The sequence below is a fragment of the Drosophila bipectinata genome, chromosome 3R (assembly GCF_030179905.1).
Source record: "Drosophila bipectinata strain 14024-0381.07 chromosome 3R, DbipHiC1v2, whole genome shotgun sequence".
In the NCBI taxonomy this organism is placed as follows: domain Eukaryota; kingdom Metazoa; phylum Arthropoda; class Insecta; order Diptera; family Drosophilidae; genus Drosophila; species Drosophila bipectinata.
In genome coordinates this window covers 18,460,072-18,475,257 of record NC_091739.1, presented here as the reverse complement: position 1 = coordinate 18,475,257, position 15,186 = coordinate 18,460,072, and the positions used below count along the sequence as shown (strand labels likewise).

The following is a 15,186-nucleotide window of genomic DNA, read 5'->3' as shown; positions in this document are numbered from 1 at the left end:
CAGGGCCAAAACAAAACAATACAAAGGAGAGCCAAAAAATATAATAAAGCCCGCGAAAATATTTGCAACGGGCATTGAGAAATGTTGTGCAATAAAAATTGCATTTTTATGCTGATGTTTGAATTTCGCATGCAAATGAAAAACGAACAGTGCCAACCAAAAAATAAGAGCTCCGATTCGTTGTTGCGAAAGAAAGTACCGACCGAAGACAACCCAGTATAAGGACTAGATGGAAAACTTGAAAATAATTTCGAAAATTCCACATTAAATCTTTAAGAAATTACAAATTTTGCAGTAAATATTTTACCATTCCTATTTACTTTATTATATCACCCTTATATTCTACTGACGTTATTTATATAATTTATTTTTAAAACCAAATTCTTATAGTGTATTTTCCGATAGTTCCGAGATCAAATGGTGTGGATTTTATATGCCGCCGATACCCTCTGTCTGCCTTGTTGCACAGACAACAAGAAAAGCAGCAGAAGCGGCAACAAAATGGTCTGGAAATAAAGGCAGACCGGCAGGCTAGGAATCTCTGGGCAGGAAGTGGCGCTACCGCTGCCCAGCTCCACCCCAGCCCCTTCTCTCCCTGTCCCCCTTTTTGGCCGCTGTCAGTGGCAGCGCCTGCTTCGCGGCTTAGCTGAGACTTTGCGCCCACGCTCCACGTGTTTATGACTTTGAATTGCAACTTCATCCGCCGTGTGGGCCGCCATGGCTTGTGGCTGTTGTTGCTGTTGCAGTTGGAATTGTTCTTGGTCCCGGTGCCGCTACTGCTTCCAGTGTTGTTTCTGCTGCCGTGTGCCGTTTGCTGTCGGGTGCAATGATGGCGGCGCATAGCGCGCATTGTGACGCGAAATGGCGTCGAGTTGAATAATCCAACATGGCGTTTTGTTGCTGCCGCCACTGCCGTTGTACTGGTGCGCTAGTATTTGTGTTTGTGTGCACTGTGTTGTCTGTTTCCGGCAGCCGGATAAAAAACTTGGCGTTAAAGTGTTAATATTTTGAGTTTTGAGAGCGGAGTGGCAGGACATGCAAATGCTGTACAACAGTGCCTGAAAACGAGGCTCCAGAAAGGATCAGTTCAGTTCAGTTCGGTTCGGCTTGGGTCAGGCAAATGGAACAGGGTGAAAGGGGAGGCGACAGCTTCGACGCTGTTTCCCCTCGACGCTGACACTTGTTCAATTCAAATAGCACGCCAGTGTCCCGACATTGATGTCCTGGCACGGCATTCCGCCGCATTCCGGCACTTTTCCGCTTTTCGGGCCTAGTTTCGAACCAAAATATGGCGGTATGGCATGGTTTTGTATGGTATGGCGTGCCGGGGCGAGCCGCATTTATGTTATCTTTAATTTTTCACAACGAAATTGGCCGTGGGAGTGCAGTTCCAATTGCCAGACAACAAGCATATTTATTTATATTGCCCCACCGCTCGACCCCAATGGAAACTGACAAGACAGGACGACAGCCGAGCCACTTCAGACTTCGGTCCCAGGACGAACTGAACGGAATGAGTTTTTTACGTTCTGCAAAGGAATAAAGATCGCAATGGTGTAATTGAAAGGACAGTAATTGCCAAGGACTCGGAAAATATATATAAACTAGGAAAGCTTCTATGATACTGCCAACACATTTAAATATTTATAATTTTTAATCATTTACAATTTTCATTTTTTCAAAGACTTAAGGTTATATCCCTGCTAATACAAAAACGGTTCGTACATATAGAAATTCTCCAATTTTTAAATATTGGTAAAATGAGTGTAAAATTTCAATTTTTCGTCCTATTTTCTGTAGGGTCCCCTTCAAAAATGGGTGAATTGCAAGAAACGGCAATATGGCACACTCCGAAGGCCATATCTTTACCAAAACCTATCCGATTCTTAAACGGAATACCTCAAACGATTTGTAGATCGATTCTCCATCAATCTGCATCAAAATCTGCCTACGAAATATTTTTTCAATTTTTCGTCCTATTTTCTGTAGGGTCCCCTTCAAAAATGGGTGAATTGCAAGAAACGGCAATATGGCACACTCCGAAGGCCATATCTTTACCAAAACCTATCCGATTCTTAAACGGAATACCTCAAACGATTTGTAGATCGATTCTCCATCAATCTGCATCAAAATCTGCCTACGAAATATTTTTTCAATTTTTCGTCCTGTTTTCTGTAGGGTCCCCTTCAAAAATGGGTGAATTGCAAGAAACGGCAATATGGCACACTCCGAAGGCCATATCTTTACCAAAACCTATCCGATTCTTAAACGGAATACCTTAAACGATTTGTAGATCGATTTCTGCCAACAAAATATTTTTTAAATTTTATGTAATATTTTCTGGAGGGTCTCTCTTAAGGATTTGTACATATATCGATTTTCCATATTAAACGATTAAGAATTAAGTCTGTGATACATAAGATTATTTTATTCATTCATATATATTCCACATATGGCTGGCGCCTTTTTAATTTAAAAAAAAATATGTTCTATAAAAGTGTCTAAAATAGTTGCTTTATTATATTACCATAGTAATCAAAAGTCAATGCCCCATTTCGTCATCATTCTAGTCACTGGCAATTGGATTTGTCTTGTTAATGATTCGGCCAATGTGCTTTTGGGCAGCAATACTCATGGAAGAGCGAACACAAATGATGGTTTGGAAATTTAATCAAGCGAGCAACTCAAATCGTGAAGCATTTGGCCATTCACCGCCAATTAAATGCACAACGGTCAGTGGTCTCTTAGCTAGCAAATGGCTCAAATAGTGAACTGAATACGACAAATAAGGCATTTAACAGGCAACCAATTAAATATGATTTATTCGAATAGTTTCTTTTTCGGTTGATCTCCGATTGGACGGTGTAATTTTCAGTTTTACTCAAAAATTAATTATCAGCAGGCGGCATCTTGTTGTTGATTTTGCCAGCCGGACGGGCGACAGCTCGGTCATGTCACATTAAGCATACGCACTGTGTGCTCTGTGCATAACTGCCGGCCAGCCAAGCAATCAAGCGAACTGCCACTTCCCCACCTGGTCCCCTTTGGTGAAGCATCAGGCTCCCAACCACCGAGTAACCGATCCACTGAACCACCGAAACGCCCAACAGCCCAACGGGCAACCGACAAACCAATTCCAGAGTCCGGGCAAACAACTTCAGCGACTGGGAAAGCGAAAAATGCGCGAATTGTCAGGCTGGCGTTTAAAACCAGTTCGCATCAATTTAAGCTGACATATGCTTAACTTAACTTGCGGAGGTTTTTCAACTTGGCCCACCGAGTTGCAGCAGGTTGTTGCAGTTTGTTGCAGGTTGCCCGGCAGCCCGTCTGCCCAGTTGCCCAGTGGCAGGTTCCGGGCTGCAGGTAGTCACATTTACCCGGCAAAGTCTGCTGTCTGGAGAGCTTTGCACATTGACAGCGTTAATTAACTTTTAATTTAATTTCGCGCAAATGAGTTTTTACTGGCAGCGTGCGTTGCTTTATTTAAGCTGACAAAAAACGTAATTTGCAATGCAAGAGTTTTGGACAACACTGCGATTAAATGGTAAGAGGGTAATGCATTAAAATGGATGGGAGTTTGGAGGGGAGTTTGACGGCAATCGAGCGGGCATGCTTTTAAGCGCGGTTTTCAAATGTGGCTGCCATGTCGTCAGCCAGTGTCAATTTATGTATGCCGCCAAAGTGAAAATCCAAACTGAAAGATTTATGCTGGGGACACACATACACACTCTTCATGCCCCATGCCTCATGCCCCATTCTTTTCAACGTGCTAGCCGTACATACATACATATATTATTTATATTTTTTCGCCGGCCAAATGTGATTTATATGAAAAATCTCAGCAACAAGCGTTCTCGGCATTTGGCTCCATGTGCGTGTGAAATATTTTGCAGCGTTTGAGCTTTTTAAATTCAATTTCCAGGAGGAGGAAGCCAGAACTACGGCTCATTCAGAGCCAGAGCCACAGCCAGAGCCAGATGCGGATTCAGTTTCAGATGCATAGCGAGATTCAGATGCCGATGGCAATGTCGCTATCGATGCGATGGCGAAGTGATGTCGAGGCCAGCCGTTGCATAAATAAGCGCTTTAGACCACTGTGCATTCATCGCCGGCCAAAAGGGGGCTGGGAGTAAGGATGTGGGGGAATGACTACCACGGGGCCAGAAGGCCGCACAGAAGGTGTGTGTTTTATTAATTGCCAGCGCCAATGCCGCAGCCGCCGCAGCAGCCGCGATGAAGAGAAATATGCGAGCAATGCACGCATGCGGTTCCTTTAGTTTCCCCTCCTTTGCCCCCATCATCACACACCCCTTACCATCTGGGCTTCTCTTGCTCCTCTCCAGCTCACCACTTCCGAGTGGCCAGTGGCACGTTATATCGTTAATGAAAACTGATTCTAGTGTCATTAACGTGCGAGCTTTTCAGACTGTAGCACTGGCAACACGTTCAAGTGCAACGCGGCCCAGTATCTTCCTGCCTCCTGCATCCTTCGGGCTATGTCCATGCCATCCCATGCCTCCGCTCCCTTCTCCACTGACCATCATTCCACGCCACTCTCCGTCCGCTGACGCCACTCCGCCACCGGGCATGACGAGTCATTTAAACTGATGCGTCGCCGAGTGAGCGAGCAAATGATTGCGTCCTGCCACTATCCAGCGCCACTTCCTCCTCTTCCTCCGGCCCCGCCCCAACTTCTCTTGCCAATCTCAGTATTGTCCTTCTCGTTACTGAACCCGCTGACGACTTAATGACAGTCATACAAAATACGACAACGGTGCGAAAATTTCAAGGCTTGTCAGCCGCGTTGCAACGTTGCTCCCGATGATTACCTTTTAATGCAAATATAAAAAATGAAAGATAAACAAAAGCCGATCAATGGAAAACGAATTTAATATTCTCTTTAAAATTAATAAATTCTTTCTCAAACTTTGTAAAATATTGTAAGAAGAGATATGTAAGTTGCAAGCCTTGCTTTTTTTACAAATGCAGATCTAAACTTCTAAGCTACATATGTTAAACGTTTAAGAATCATTATTTTTATAATTTGATTGAGTGAGCTAAAGTTTAATTATTTTTTTTTACATAAAAAAGTGTGAAAATTATGGTTTTGCCCAATAAAATGGAACTATTTTGAAACTTGATTCGTTCGACTTAATTGGCAAGTGCAACTTACTGACTGAGTGTCTTGAGTCGGTCACGGCCCGAGTCCAAAAGGGTATAATCAAACGTGATGGCAAAAACAACAAAGCCAACAACAAAGCGTCCGACAACAAGCTGGCAACAACAAAAGCTGGCAACAAAACCAAAGCGACAGCATCGTGGCCCGGAGGGGAATCGCGGATTCGCGGGATCTGGACAGACTCCGTTGCCGTGGCATGGCATGTGTAAATGACGCTTAAAATTGAAAAATTAAATGAGAAATTATTATGTGTGAGGCAGCGGCGAGAGGCGAGGAGCGAGAACTGGAGCTCAAACAGCCAACAAGGGGCGGGGCTGGGGCAGAGGGACCTCATTCCGGTGGGACATGTGCGTTAATGTGCGAGTGTGAGACGGCAGAGTGTCATTAAATTAATTTGTCAAATATGTATAAAATAATAAATTACCTTTTTGTCAGTTACTCGTTTATTAATTTGTACATGGCAACAACTTTTCGGCGCTGGCAAAAAAAAAAAGGACCTCGATAAAAAAACAAATATAGAGCTCGAAACCAGGACGAGGACGAGGCAGTGTCCAGAAGTCAACTAGCATAAAAAATTATGATGTGAAAAAAAATAAACAAACGATAGTGCAGGAAGGACAGCAGGGGGCTGGGCTACCCACGGTCCTGACAACAACTGAAAAATGGGAAAAATTGGACAAATTGCCAGTCTGGTGCTCATCGTGTATCGTTTAATAGAAATGCCAACCAACCCACCGACACCGATGCATGTCACATGTTTTCTGGGCATTTTTATTTTACGACACCGGCCGAAAGTTGAATGATTTATGACTTATTCAATTCGTTGGCCAAAACGAAGTAAACGGCTCCCCCGCTCTTCCCGTTAAATTATTTTTTAATGTGTCTATTAAAAAATACAACAGCTGCATCAACAACTGACAGTGCAACAACGGTTTGCAGCAACAGCAACAAAGATATCAACAATTTGCTGGGTCGGTGGCAATTGGATCAACTGCAGGAAACATATAGTAGAACATGGATGGAATCGGGCTTAACACCGACTGACTGACTGGCGTTTTGGTGTTCAGGTCGGGGATTTGGCGCCGGCATTAACATGGAACCAATATAAATGGCATGCCAAATTGTAGTGGATGAACAAATTTGCCGCTTCATATGCGAGTGGCAATAAAAACTTGTAGAGCCGAAGCCAAATGCGATTTGGTGGGGCATTTGTTTTAAATTACCCTGGCGTGTAAGTGATGAACAGGGTCTGTGTCTGTGCCAGTGTAACAGCAAATTGAGCAGTCGGCATAAAACAACAAACAAGCTGAAAGGTTCAATCTTTTTTTTTTTTGGTTTTGTTGCCTTCTTTCCTGATTTCCAGCTCACCATCGACCATCGGCTACAAAAAAACTGGAGCACTGAACTCGCCGTAGCCGATAGCCGAGGGATTTCCCCCAAAAAAGCCCGGCACAATGATGAGCCATAAAACTATTGCAGTTATTTGGAGTAGATTGCACAGGCGGCAATACCCAGATACTTAAGGGATAAGGCACGAGTCCATGGAATGAATATTTTTGCAATTCAGGCCAAAAGCCCAGACTAATACCAACTGATCTACTTCCTACCATAAATATAAGTTCAGAGCTTTTCCTGCTTTTTCAGAAATTTCTGAAATAAAAATGTGTGGAATTTATAAGTTATCCTTTTTATTTTCTTGGAATTTTATAACGATCATCTTTTGCCATGTCCACTTGATAATAATTAAAAACCACAAACGTGAAAATAAAATAAAGCACTAAAGTTAGGAATTAGAAATATTTAGTTCTCGGTTTTTGTTGGAAAATAGTTTTCTTACCAAAAGGAATAATAAGCCAATGGATAAACAAAGTCCCAATAGTGGAGAAAACAATAGAAAAACACACCATCCATCGTATTTTCTAAAAAAATAAATACAAAAATAAACCTTTAAATTAATGCTAAGAAAGACAATTACATTAATTACTTTAACAAGTCCAATTAGAAGTATAATGCCAGATAAAATAAAAGATACTCCGCAAATGAAGCCTAAAACCAGAATAGTAACTTGCAACTCCAGATGTTTTACGAATCTAATGTGCAAAGCTGTAAGGTTTTTAATTTTGTTAATATTCCATTAGGTCTTTAAGAATACTTACGAATGAAAAGACATCCGCTGATTATGTTCCACAAGGCCCACAAAATACAGGCTCGAAATTTCGTGCAAAAATTCAGACGCTTTAAGGTGCTCTTCTGCTGGCACATAGTGCTCAAAAAAAAATCAATACGATTTTGTCAGTTTGAAGGAGGGAGAAAAGATTTCTATGGAAGCAAAGTGAACAAAACACTTGCCCGAAATCAGACTGGGCTAAAATAGGTGTTAGCTATAAATAACATCTGGCGGGGTGCTTTTATTTGATACTTTGATGCATTATCGCCGTATTGGCATTGGTAAAAGTATCCAAATAATGTCAATCAATTAACGTATTAAACTTTCCCCATTTACCTCGACCGTTGACGCGTGAAAAGTGAACACCATTGGCGGGTCGGTGTCCAAATAACGTCGAAATAAAACCCTTTCTGCCCGGCTCCATGAGTTGTCCATCAGTTGTTAACTAATCAAATAACTGAAGCGACATGAAAATACCGAAATGTGGACATGTCAATGGTTTTTGGCCGCCAGCACCACCACCAGCCGCCCGCCAGCACTAGCAACGCTGACAGTGTCCGATGTCCGAATCCAATGCAAACAAAAGTGCAAATGAGTTCGAGAGTGCGACGCTAAAATGTTTGCCCAAGCCAAAATGTTAATGGTAATGACAGCTCCGAGAATCCGTTAACGAAGTTTGGGACACGTTCCGGGATCGGGGTATCCATATGTGTTACATATACCGGGCTAAGCCCCCTATGCCCTGTGATCTCAGTGCTCTGTGTTTTGTTCCGATTCAATTTCCATCAGTGGGCATCACCGGAGCCAAAGGCCAACAAATGCCATTAAAAATTGCCACGTGAAATGTTTTCAAAAGCCATCGAGGCGGTAATGAAAGCTGACAACCGTCCTTATTCTCTGCAGCGGGGTTACCTAACTAAATTAAAATATTTACGAGTATATCTGCATGTATCCCAATTATACGCGACCCGAAATATGATAGCTAGATGGCCAGGGCCAAAGCTGAAGCGAAACCAAACCGAAACCGCACCAAGAAGACAACCAGGCTAAATCCCATAATTAAGCGTGTATGCATGTCCTGTTAGTCCTTCTCATCCTCGTTCTCGTCCTCGTCCTTTTTGCGTGCATGTGATGTATTAATTTAGAGAAAACCACCACCAGCTTCCATCTAAAATGTCCGCTTCCCCCACAACCCGCAACAAAAACAACTACACCGCATGGTCGACAATGGGAACCGGCAACCGGGAACGGCCACAATTACACCTACAGGATGGCTCGTAGCAGGACAATGGTGGGATCCTGGCAAAGGATGGGTTTTTTGGGAGCAACAGCAAAACTATTTCACAGCTAAAAATGCTGTTATGCGTTTATATTAACACGGATGTGCTCGCACTCACACTTACCCACACTCCCTGACGGCAGGATACAAAACTATAGTACATATAAAGTGAGTCCTGGAAACAAGGACACGTAGAAAGGTAGCCAGCATACATTAGCAGGCACGTAGGATGCAAACTAACAGTACCATTGGAGCAGAAATAGTATCAGCGATACGAATCATATGCGGCAGTGGCAGCGGCAACGGCAGCGCTAAAAACGCAGACCATGCCCAGACCAGGACCCTGCTCGCTCTCCGCCCTCACAGGACATCCCACAGCGCCCCAATCCGCCAAAGAGCACCCTTCCGTGCAATGCGACACGGTCGAACGCAGGCATGTGAAGAGGAATTCGCGGAGGGTGATCCACCAAATACGTGAAACCCACATCTGTGCTGGTAGACAACATATTTTACTAAATATTTCATAATTAAGGTCTTATGAGGTTTCAACCTTTTTTAATTATGATGGTTGTTTCTTTATTTCATTTTTTTTAAGTCCCCTCTCATACTTTGTTTTAAGGTATATCTTTTTAAACTTTTCAATCAAACTATGAAAAAATAAAGTAAAACTACTTTAGTCTTAAATCCAAAACCTTTGAAAATACCCTCGCTAACAAGTTTTGTCACACGCTAAACATTTGGCAAGTATAGACTATACAGAACAAGTTAGGGACGCACGGATCGGGGATCTGGAATCGGGAATTGCGAATGAATCCGGCAAAGGAGGTCCGGGCGGAGATGTATCCTTTGTGCCAGCATGGAGTGCCGGCAAAAGTTAGTTACGAGTGCGAACAATGATATTACGTAAAATATTTTGAAACTGCTGCCGTTGTCGACCTGCTCTCAGTTTCGCCGTTTTTGGGGTCTTATACTATGTATGTGTGTGGGGGTCTGGGCATGTGGGTGGATGAGTATGTAAGTGAGGGCGTAAGTAGGGCGTAGCCGTTGGTAGGGAGGAGTTTCTGCGGCCATGTGGCATGTGACAGCAAAGCGCTGGTGACTCCGACTCCACCTTTGCCGTAATTGTGTCGCACATGACCCCCGTTGTCGCTAAAGGTGGTACCGGTCCCGGCACCCTTTTCCCGGAATGAGTGGGGCTGGAGTGCAATAACCACAATTTCAGATTGAGATGGAGCCATGCAAAAGGTGGCCAAAACCAGCACCAGCACCAGAACCATAACCAGAGTCAGAGTCAGAGCCAGAACCCAGGAGCAGACCTCCAACCCCTTGCCTAAGCGTAAGCTCATTACGTTTTGGCTTTGTTTTGGACTAATTAAATTTGAATGACTATTTTCACTTAAAAACTTTTTGCCCCACTCGTTGGGTATGCTTCTGCTGCTGCTTCTGCTCCTGCTGTTTTGTTTTTGTTTGGCGCCAGGTTTTGTTTAAATGTCGACGGCATTGCCGGGGTTGGCCAGACTCTCGAGTAAGACATAAACAATGTGGCTGGCACCCTGGCTAAAAAGCCGAAGTTCCCACTTCGCAGCTTCACCCCCTAACACCCCACAGCCCACAGTCCCAGATCCCACATCCCACACAAAATGCCAAAGTGTCGCACGGGTGTCACACAAAATATTAGAAATTATACTTAACCACAGAATTGCAGAGCTTTCTTCTTCCTTTTGGATGAGTGGGCGCAGGGATGAGCCGGGAGGGGTTTGGTGGCGAAGGGCAACCGGGGGTTAATTGTTTGCCAGCCAGCTCCCTTTTTCGCATCCGAAATGCCAAACTGTGAAATTAGCAACAGCGGCAAATGGCAAATGGCAACCGGAAACGTGCCGCAAGCCGGATATAAGCAACGTTGGCTGCATCAACATCAATCTGAATGGAGAACGGGTGGCCTGCCCTGGGGTTCGGAGGTCGAGCAGACGTTGACACCACACCACACCACACCAATCGACAACATCTTTTTCAATTATAAACAAAAATTGTTCGGTTGACCGAACTGAAATACATTTCATGATTCTATTAGCAAGCCAATAGATGAATTCGCGTATTTAAAACTTAATGCAATCGAGTCCAATCACATTTGCTTTTTGCCTTCTCATTTGCTGAAATACATTTATAAATAGCCCGCAGGATAAAGGAGATTAATGGATTTTATGCCGGTTGGACAGCAATAATTTCTATGTATGAGTATTTGTGTATAATTGCAAAGCGAAATTAAAATAAAAGAAATTAATAATAAGAAGGATAAAGCCGCCGACAAACGATGCATAAATAAATGAAACCGTTCGCTCACGTTTTCCATCTCCGGACACCCGGACTCTCCGACTACCAGACTACCGGGCCATCGAACCACCGGACACCCGGACAATCCGCCAGATTGCGGACGTGAAGGGCGTGGCTGGAAAATCAATAGCAACAACAAAGCAATATTCACTCAAACCACCACAAAACAGCAACAACTCCTACAAAGAGAAACTTGATTGTGGTGCACAAAAATTTAATTGTGTTCAATTGAAATGAAATGAAATTTGCCTGCAATTGCGGATATTGTTCCATGCCATGAAAGTCAGATGTCCGCAATATTCATTTAGATTTAGTCCAAGTGGTTGGCAATAAGAGGAATAGCTTTTCCTAAAAAAAATCATTTCAAAAGGTAATTCTAAAGAGGACCTTAAGCAACGGCCTAAAAAGGACTCTTACCAGTACTTTTTATATTATTTTAATAATAAAATAGTATCAAAATATATTAAAAGATAAATTGAAAGATAGAAAACAAGATAAATAGTTACAATATAGACTTACCATTGGAATATATCAAATAAGACCATAAAATGAGAAGAAACCATTTAGGACTTCATTTTCCACTGACGAATATAGACCCCATATGGTATTTAGAATGATTGCAATTTATTTTCTAAAAGAGTTTTTCCAAATTGCAATCATTTTGGATCAGCAATTTTATCTTTCAACAATTTCATTCCAATCGACTAGAATGAATTTGTGGTTTTCCTGCCCAGCAGTAAGTCCAACCTTTAGCTATTCAACCATTTTAATATCCGTCAATCTTTTGCCTTTAAAAATTTGAACACGTTGCCGGTTGTATTAGTTGATGTTGTTGTTGCCAACGGCATGTGTCGGCTGTGTTTTTTGGATTTGTGTTTTTTAAGGGTAAAGGACGGAATTACCCGCAGGGCTGCAGCCACATCCAACTCGTTACCAAAAAGCTAAACCGTGCAAAATCAAATAAAAAGCTATGGTAATTGGCTGTCGGTTGTAAAATTTTACAATCATTTTCCAACGTTGCGTTGCGTTGCGTTTCGTTGCCCGTTTTGTGGTTAAACTAGGGAAAGTTTGTTTTTGACAAACTAAAGCAAATGTGCGTGTGTGTTTCTGCATTTCCCCCCGCAGCAAATATGTATGATGTGTGCAAATATATATAAATACATAATGCGGTACGTAAATGCGCATTAACAGGCATTGCAGCAGGCAGGCCCTCAGACAAAGGCAGTGGACAGCCGGACAGAAGGACACGCGGAGGACACCGGCGCCAATATCAATAACCGTGGGTCTGATTAAAATGAAATATGAACATTAACCGCATTTGTTTAAATATACATCGAAACCGCACCGCACACTGCGTGCAAATACTCACACCGAAAACTATTCGGTTATCACAAGTGTGTAGTGCGGTAATAGGAGTAATGGCAGTAATAGTAGTAGGAGCAGGAGTATGAATAGTAGTCATTTTTTTGTTTGCAGTAGTAGCGGGCTAAAAGCTTAACTAGGGGACTGCGGCTATTTGGTTGCGCTGAGATAATAGACAAACACACAAAACTGCGGACAAGAACATTTAATAATGAAATTGAATTTACAATTATTTTTGTTTTGTTTGTCAGAGCATAAACACACTCGCAAACACACATAGACGTGTTCAAACAATGGCCCATACACACACAATGTACATATGGGTGTTTGTGCGAAAGTCTGTGGGCGGAATAAATATTTGATTTGCATTTAAAGCTGCATACATCAAAGCAACTTCCCCCCATCAACCCCCCTTTATGGTTAAAATTTAATTAAAATCCCTTTGTTTGTCCTGGTGCGGTGACCAATTACATAATAATTAATGCTAGATTAATGCCGACAACATTTTTCGGAGAAAACAAGTCAAAATAAAGCAATCAATCTTCATGGCTCCAGATTTCGAGATCTCCACATCCAGAGGGAGTACTGGAGTGCGCAGCCTGTAGCCTCCAAAAAATAAAGTAATCCAATGCTCAATTAACGCAGACAGTAAAATCTTAAGTAATTGCAATAAAACAGACTACCGTCGAGTACATATTTTATAAAGTCCCTTTTCACAGGCGCAAAGTCTCCTGTTTGCCAGCCTGCACCGAAAAAATGCCATAAAATCAGCGCCAAGGCAGCGCCGGCGACAGCATCACGACGAGGTAAGTCAGCCAGTTCTCTGGATTCAGTACAGGGGCCTCGGGACTCAGGACTGAAGACTGAGGACTCAGAACTCAGTCAAAGAGACTTTTTGGGGGCGCCACCCCCAATCTTCAATCTTCAGTTTCGCCGGTTCTCCAGTTGGCCAAAATGAAGAGCTTTCACATGTCTGGCACATAAAAACGGAGCGTTGTTAAACGCACCGCTGGGAAAACGCGAAAAGGCGGAAGACGCCCCCAAACCGGAAGTGGATGTGGCATCAGCATCACCATCGGCAGGGGCACTGGCAGTGGCAGAGCATTTTTGGTGGTGGTGCAAATGTCGCGGCCCATGTTGCTGGTGTCAGTATCTAAAATTGGGAGCAACAGCAACAGCTCCAGCAGCACCAGCAACAGCGGCATCAAAAATTGCTTATGTTTTCATAAAATGAAGCGCAAACAATTTTTTGACTGAAAAGCATAATAAAAACAAAAATACAGAAACAAAAACAACAAGAGGGTGAGGAAAGCCTTAGCTGTTTGGAGGCGAAAAAAACACCTCCCACTCTAGAACGTTGAGAGGCTGTAATCTGATTTTATTATAATTTTGATTTTGCTTTCTTTTCATAAATTTTATAACAAACCCCTCGTATCTGGGCGTACGGTGCGTATACGTATGCAAAAAAAAAAACACCCAAAATAAAGCGAGTGATGAAAAAAAAATGAATATAAGAATCAACAAGGAGAATTGAGCCCAAATAAAAACAAAGCATGCGCGTGCTTTCCCAACAACCACGAGCAATAATCATAATAGCAACAACAAGGCTGCGGTCGCCAAGTGAGGTTAACTAAGGTTAGTGGAGGGGGCAGAGTGGTATTAGGGGGGGTGGAAGGTGGCAGGAGTCAGGTGGCACGCGGCTGGGATAGGTGGCATTGTCTGCCTGATTTCTGTTTTCCTACATTTTTGGCGGCTGCCAAGCAGGCGTAAAATAATAAACGCGAAATAAAGTGGAAGCCCACAAAACAGGAAGACACCCATCCACATGTGGTATATGTGTGTGTGTGAGTGTGTGTGCGGCTTACTAAGCCAAGGATACACGTGGAGCCAAAATGGCGACTATACGGTGAGAGGGTCCTCTGGCAAGCTGGAGACTGTGTCTTTGGCCTGCTCAACGAAGCGTTTACACTGATTTTCGCTTTCAGTCAATTTTAAAGACAACTTGAAGCCGCATAACCAACCAACACCATCAGCAGCATCAGCTCGAAAAGACCGCCCATTTCCCTGCTGCTACATTTTTAATGAGATTAAAATAGGCTCACACAGTGCCAACAACACGGAAACAACAACCAACTTTTAAACACCCCGGCACACAAACATACGCTCTTTCAGAAGGTGTGTGTGTCGTACTTTATGGCAATTTGGGGACTTGTACAAGATTTTTAGGTTGCTTTTTTTCCTGCTATTTCTGTTTGTTTTAAAGAGTTGCCTAAAAGGTTTAAGGGATTTTGCATTTTTGGTCATGTGGCTTAATGGGCGGCAACCATCACCACCAAAACCCAAGGCAACCCAACGAACCACCCAACCAACGCGCCTACAAAACAGCCTCCATATCCTCCCGGCCACTCATTAATCTACAACGCATTAATTTCTCCGCCGCAAAATCCAATCTAAATTACATAAATCAACAAGCCGTAACGAAGGCTGCTGTGTAGGTGCGGCGCCGCCCACCCACACGTACCTGCCCCTTTTCTGTCCCCTCTCGGGTAATTGGGTCACTTGTATGCGAAAAAGCAGCGAACTGTTGCATGCGAAGTACATGCAACATCAAGGATAAACGGAGGGGACCAGCAGGATAGAGAAGGCAGAATAGCAGGGTGGGCCAAGGAGAAGAAGGAGGGGCATGTGGTGGCACAGGGACTGCAGGCAAATGCGATGCCATCTAACAGCTACTTTGTCAAGCGGCAGCTGCCTGCAACAGCAACTGAAATTGCAGCAACATCAGGGGATTGCAACTACATTTCGATTGGGCGATTCGATTGCTGCTGGCAGCCAGAGTGGATCCTGCATCCAGATCCCTATTCTCTC

At 43.2% G+C, this 15,186-nt stretch overlaps 2 protein-coding genes across 2 annotated transcripts; both read right to left on the bottom strand.

The window, feature by feature from the left end:
• Positions 1-617: 617 nt before the first annotated feature.
• Positions 618-1,235, bottom strand: LOC108130287 (uncharacterized). Its single transcript, XM_017248673.2, is given in 3 exon segments — positions 618-1,142; positions 1,144-1,208; positions 1,211-1,235. Coding segments are annotated over 3 exon segments (615 nt in total).
• Positions 1,236-6,629: 5,394 nt separating this feature from the next.
• Positions 6,630-7,508, bottom strand: LOC108130447 (uncharacterized). Its single transcript, XM_017248863.3, has 4 exons — positions 7,336-7,508; positions 7,164-7,282; positions 7,017-7,098; positions 6,630-6,956 (listed from the first exon to the last, which is right to left on the bottom strand). Exons 1-4 carry the CDS (start codon positions 7,439-7,441, stop codon positions 6,868-6,870), a joined length of 396 nt encoding a protein of 131 aa, XP_017104352.2. The 5' UTR covers positions 7,442-7,508; the 3' UTR covers positions 6,630-6,867.
• Between the last annotated feature and the right edge of the window lie 7,678 nt (positions 7,509-15,186).

Excerpts from the sequence above, each read along its gene's own strand:
- LOC108130447 (XM_017248863.3), bottom strand. The coding sequence starts at position 7,441 with ATGTGCCAGCAGAAGAGCACCTTAAAGCGTCTGAATTTTTGCACGAAA. Across the intron at positions 7,283-7,335 it reads CAGCGGATGTCTTTTCATTC|CTTTGCACATTAGATTCGTA; the intron begins GTAAGTATTCTT and ends AAAACCTTACAG. Across the intron at positions 7,099-7,163 it reads TTCTAATTGGACTTGTTAAA|AAAATACGATGGATGGTGTG; the intron begins GTAATTAATGTA and ends TTATTTTTTTAG.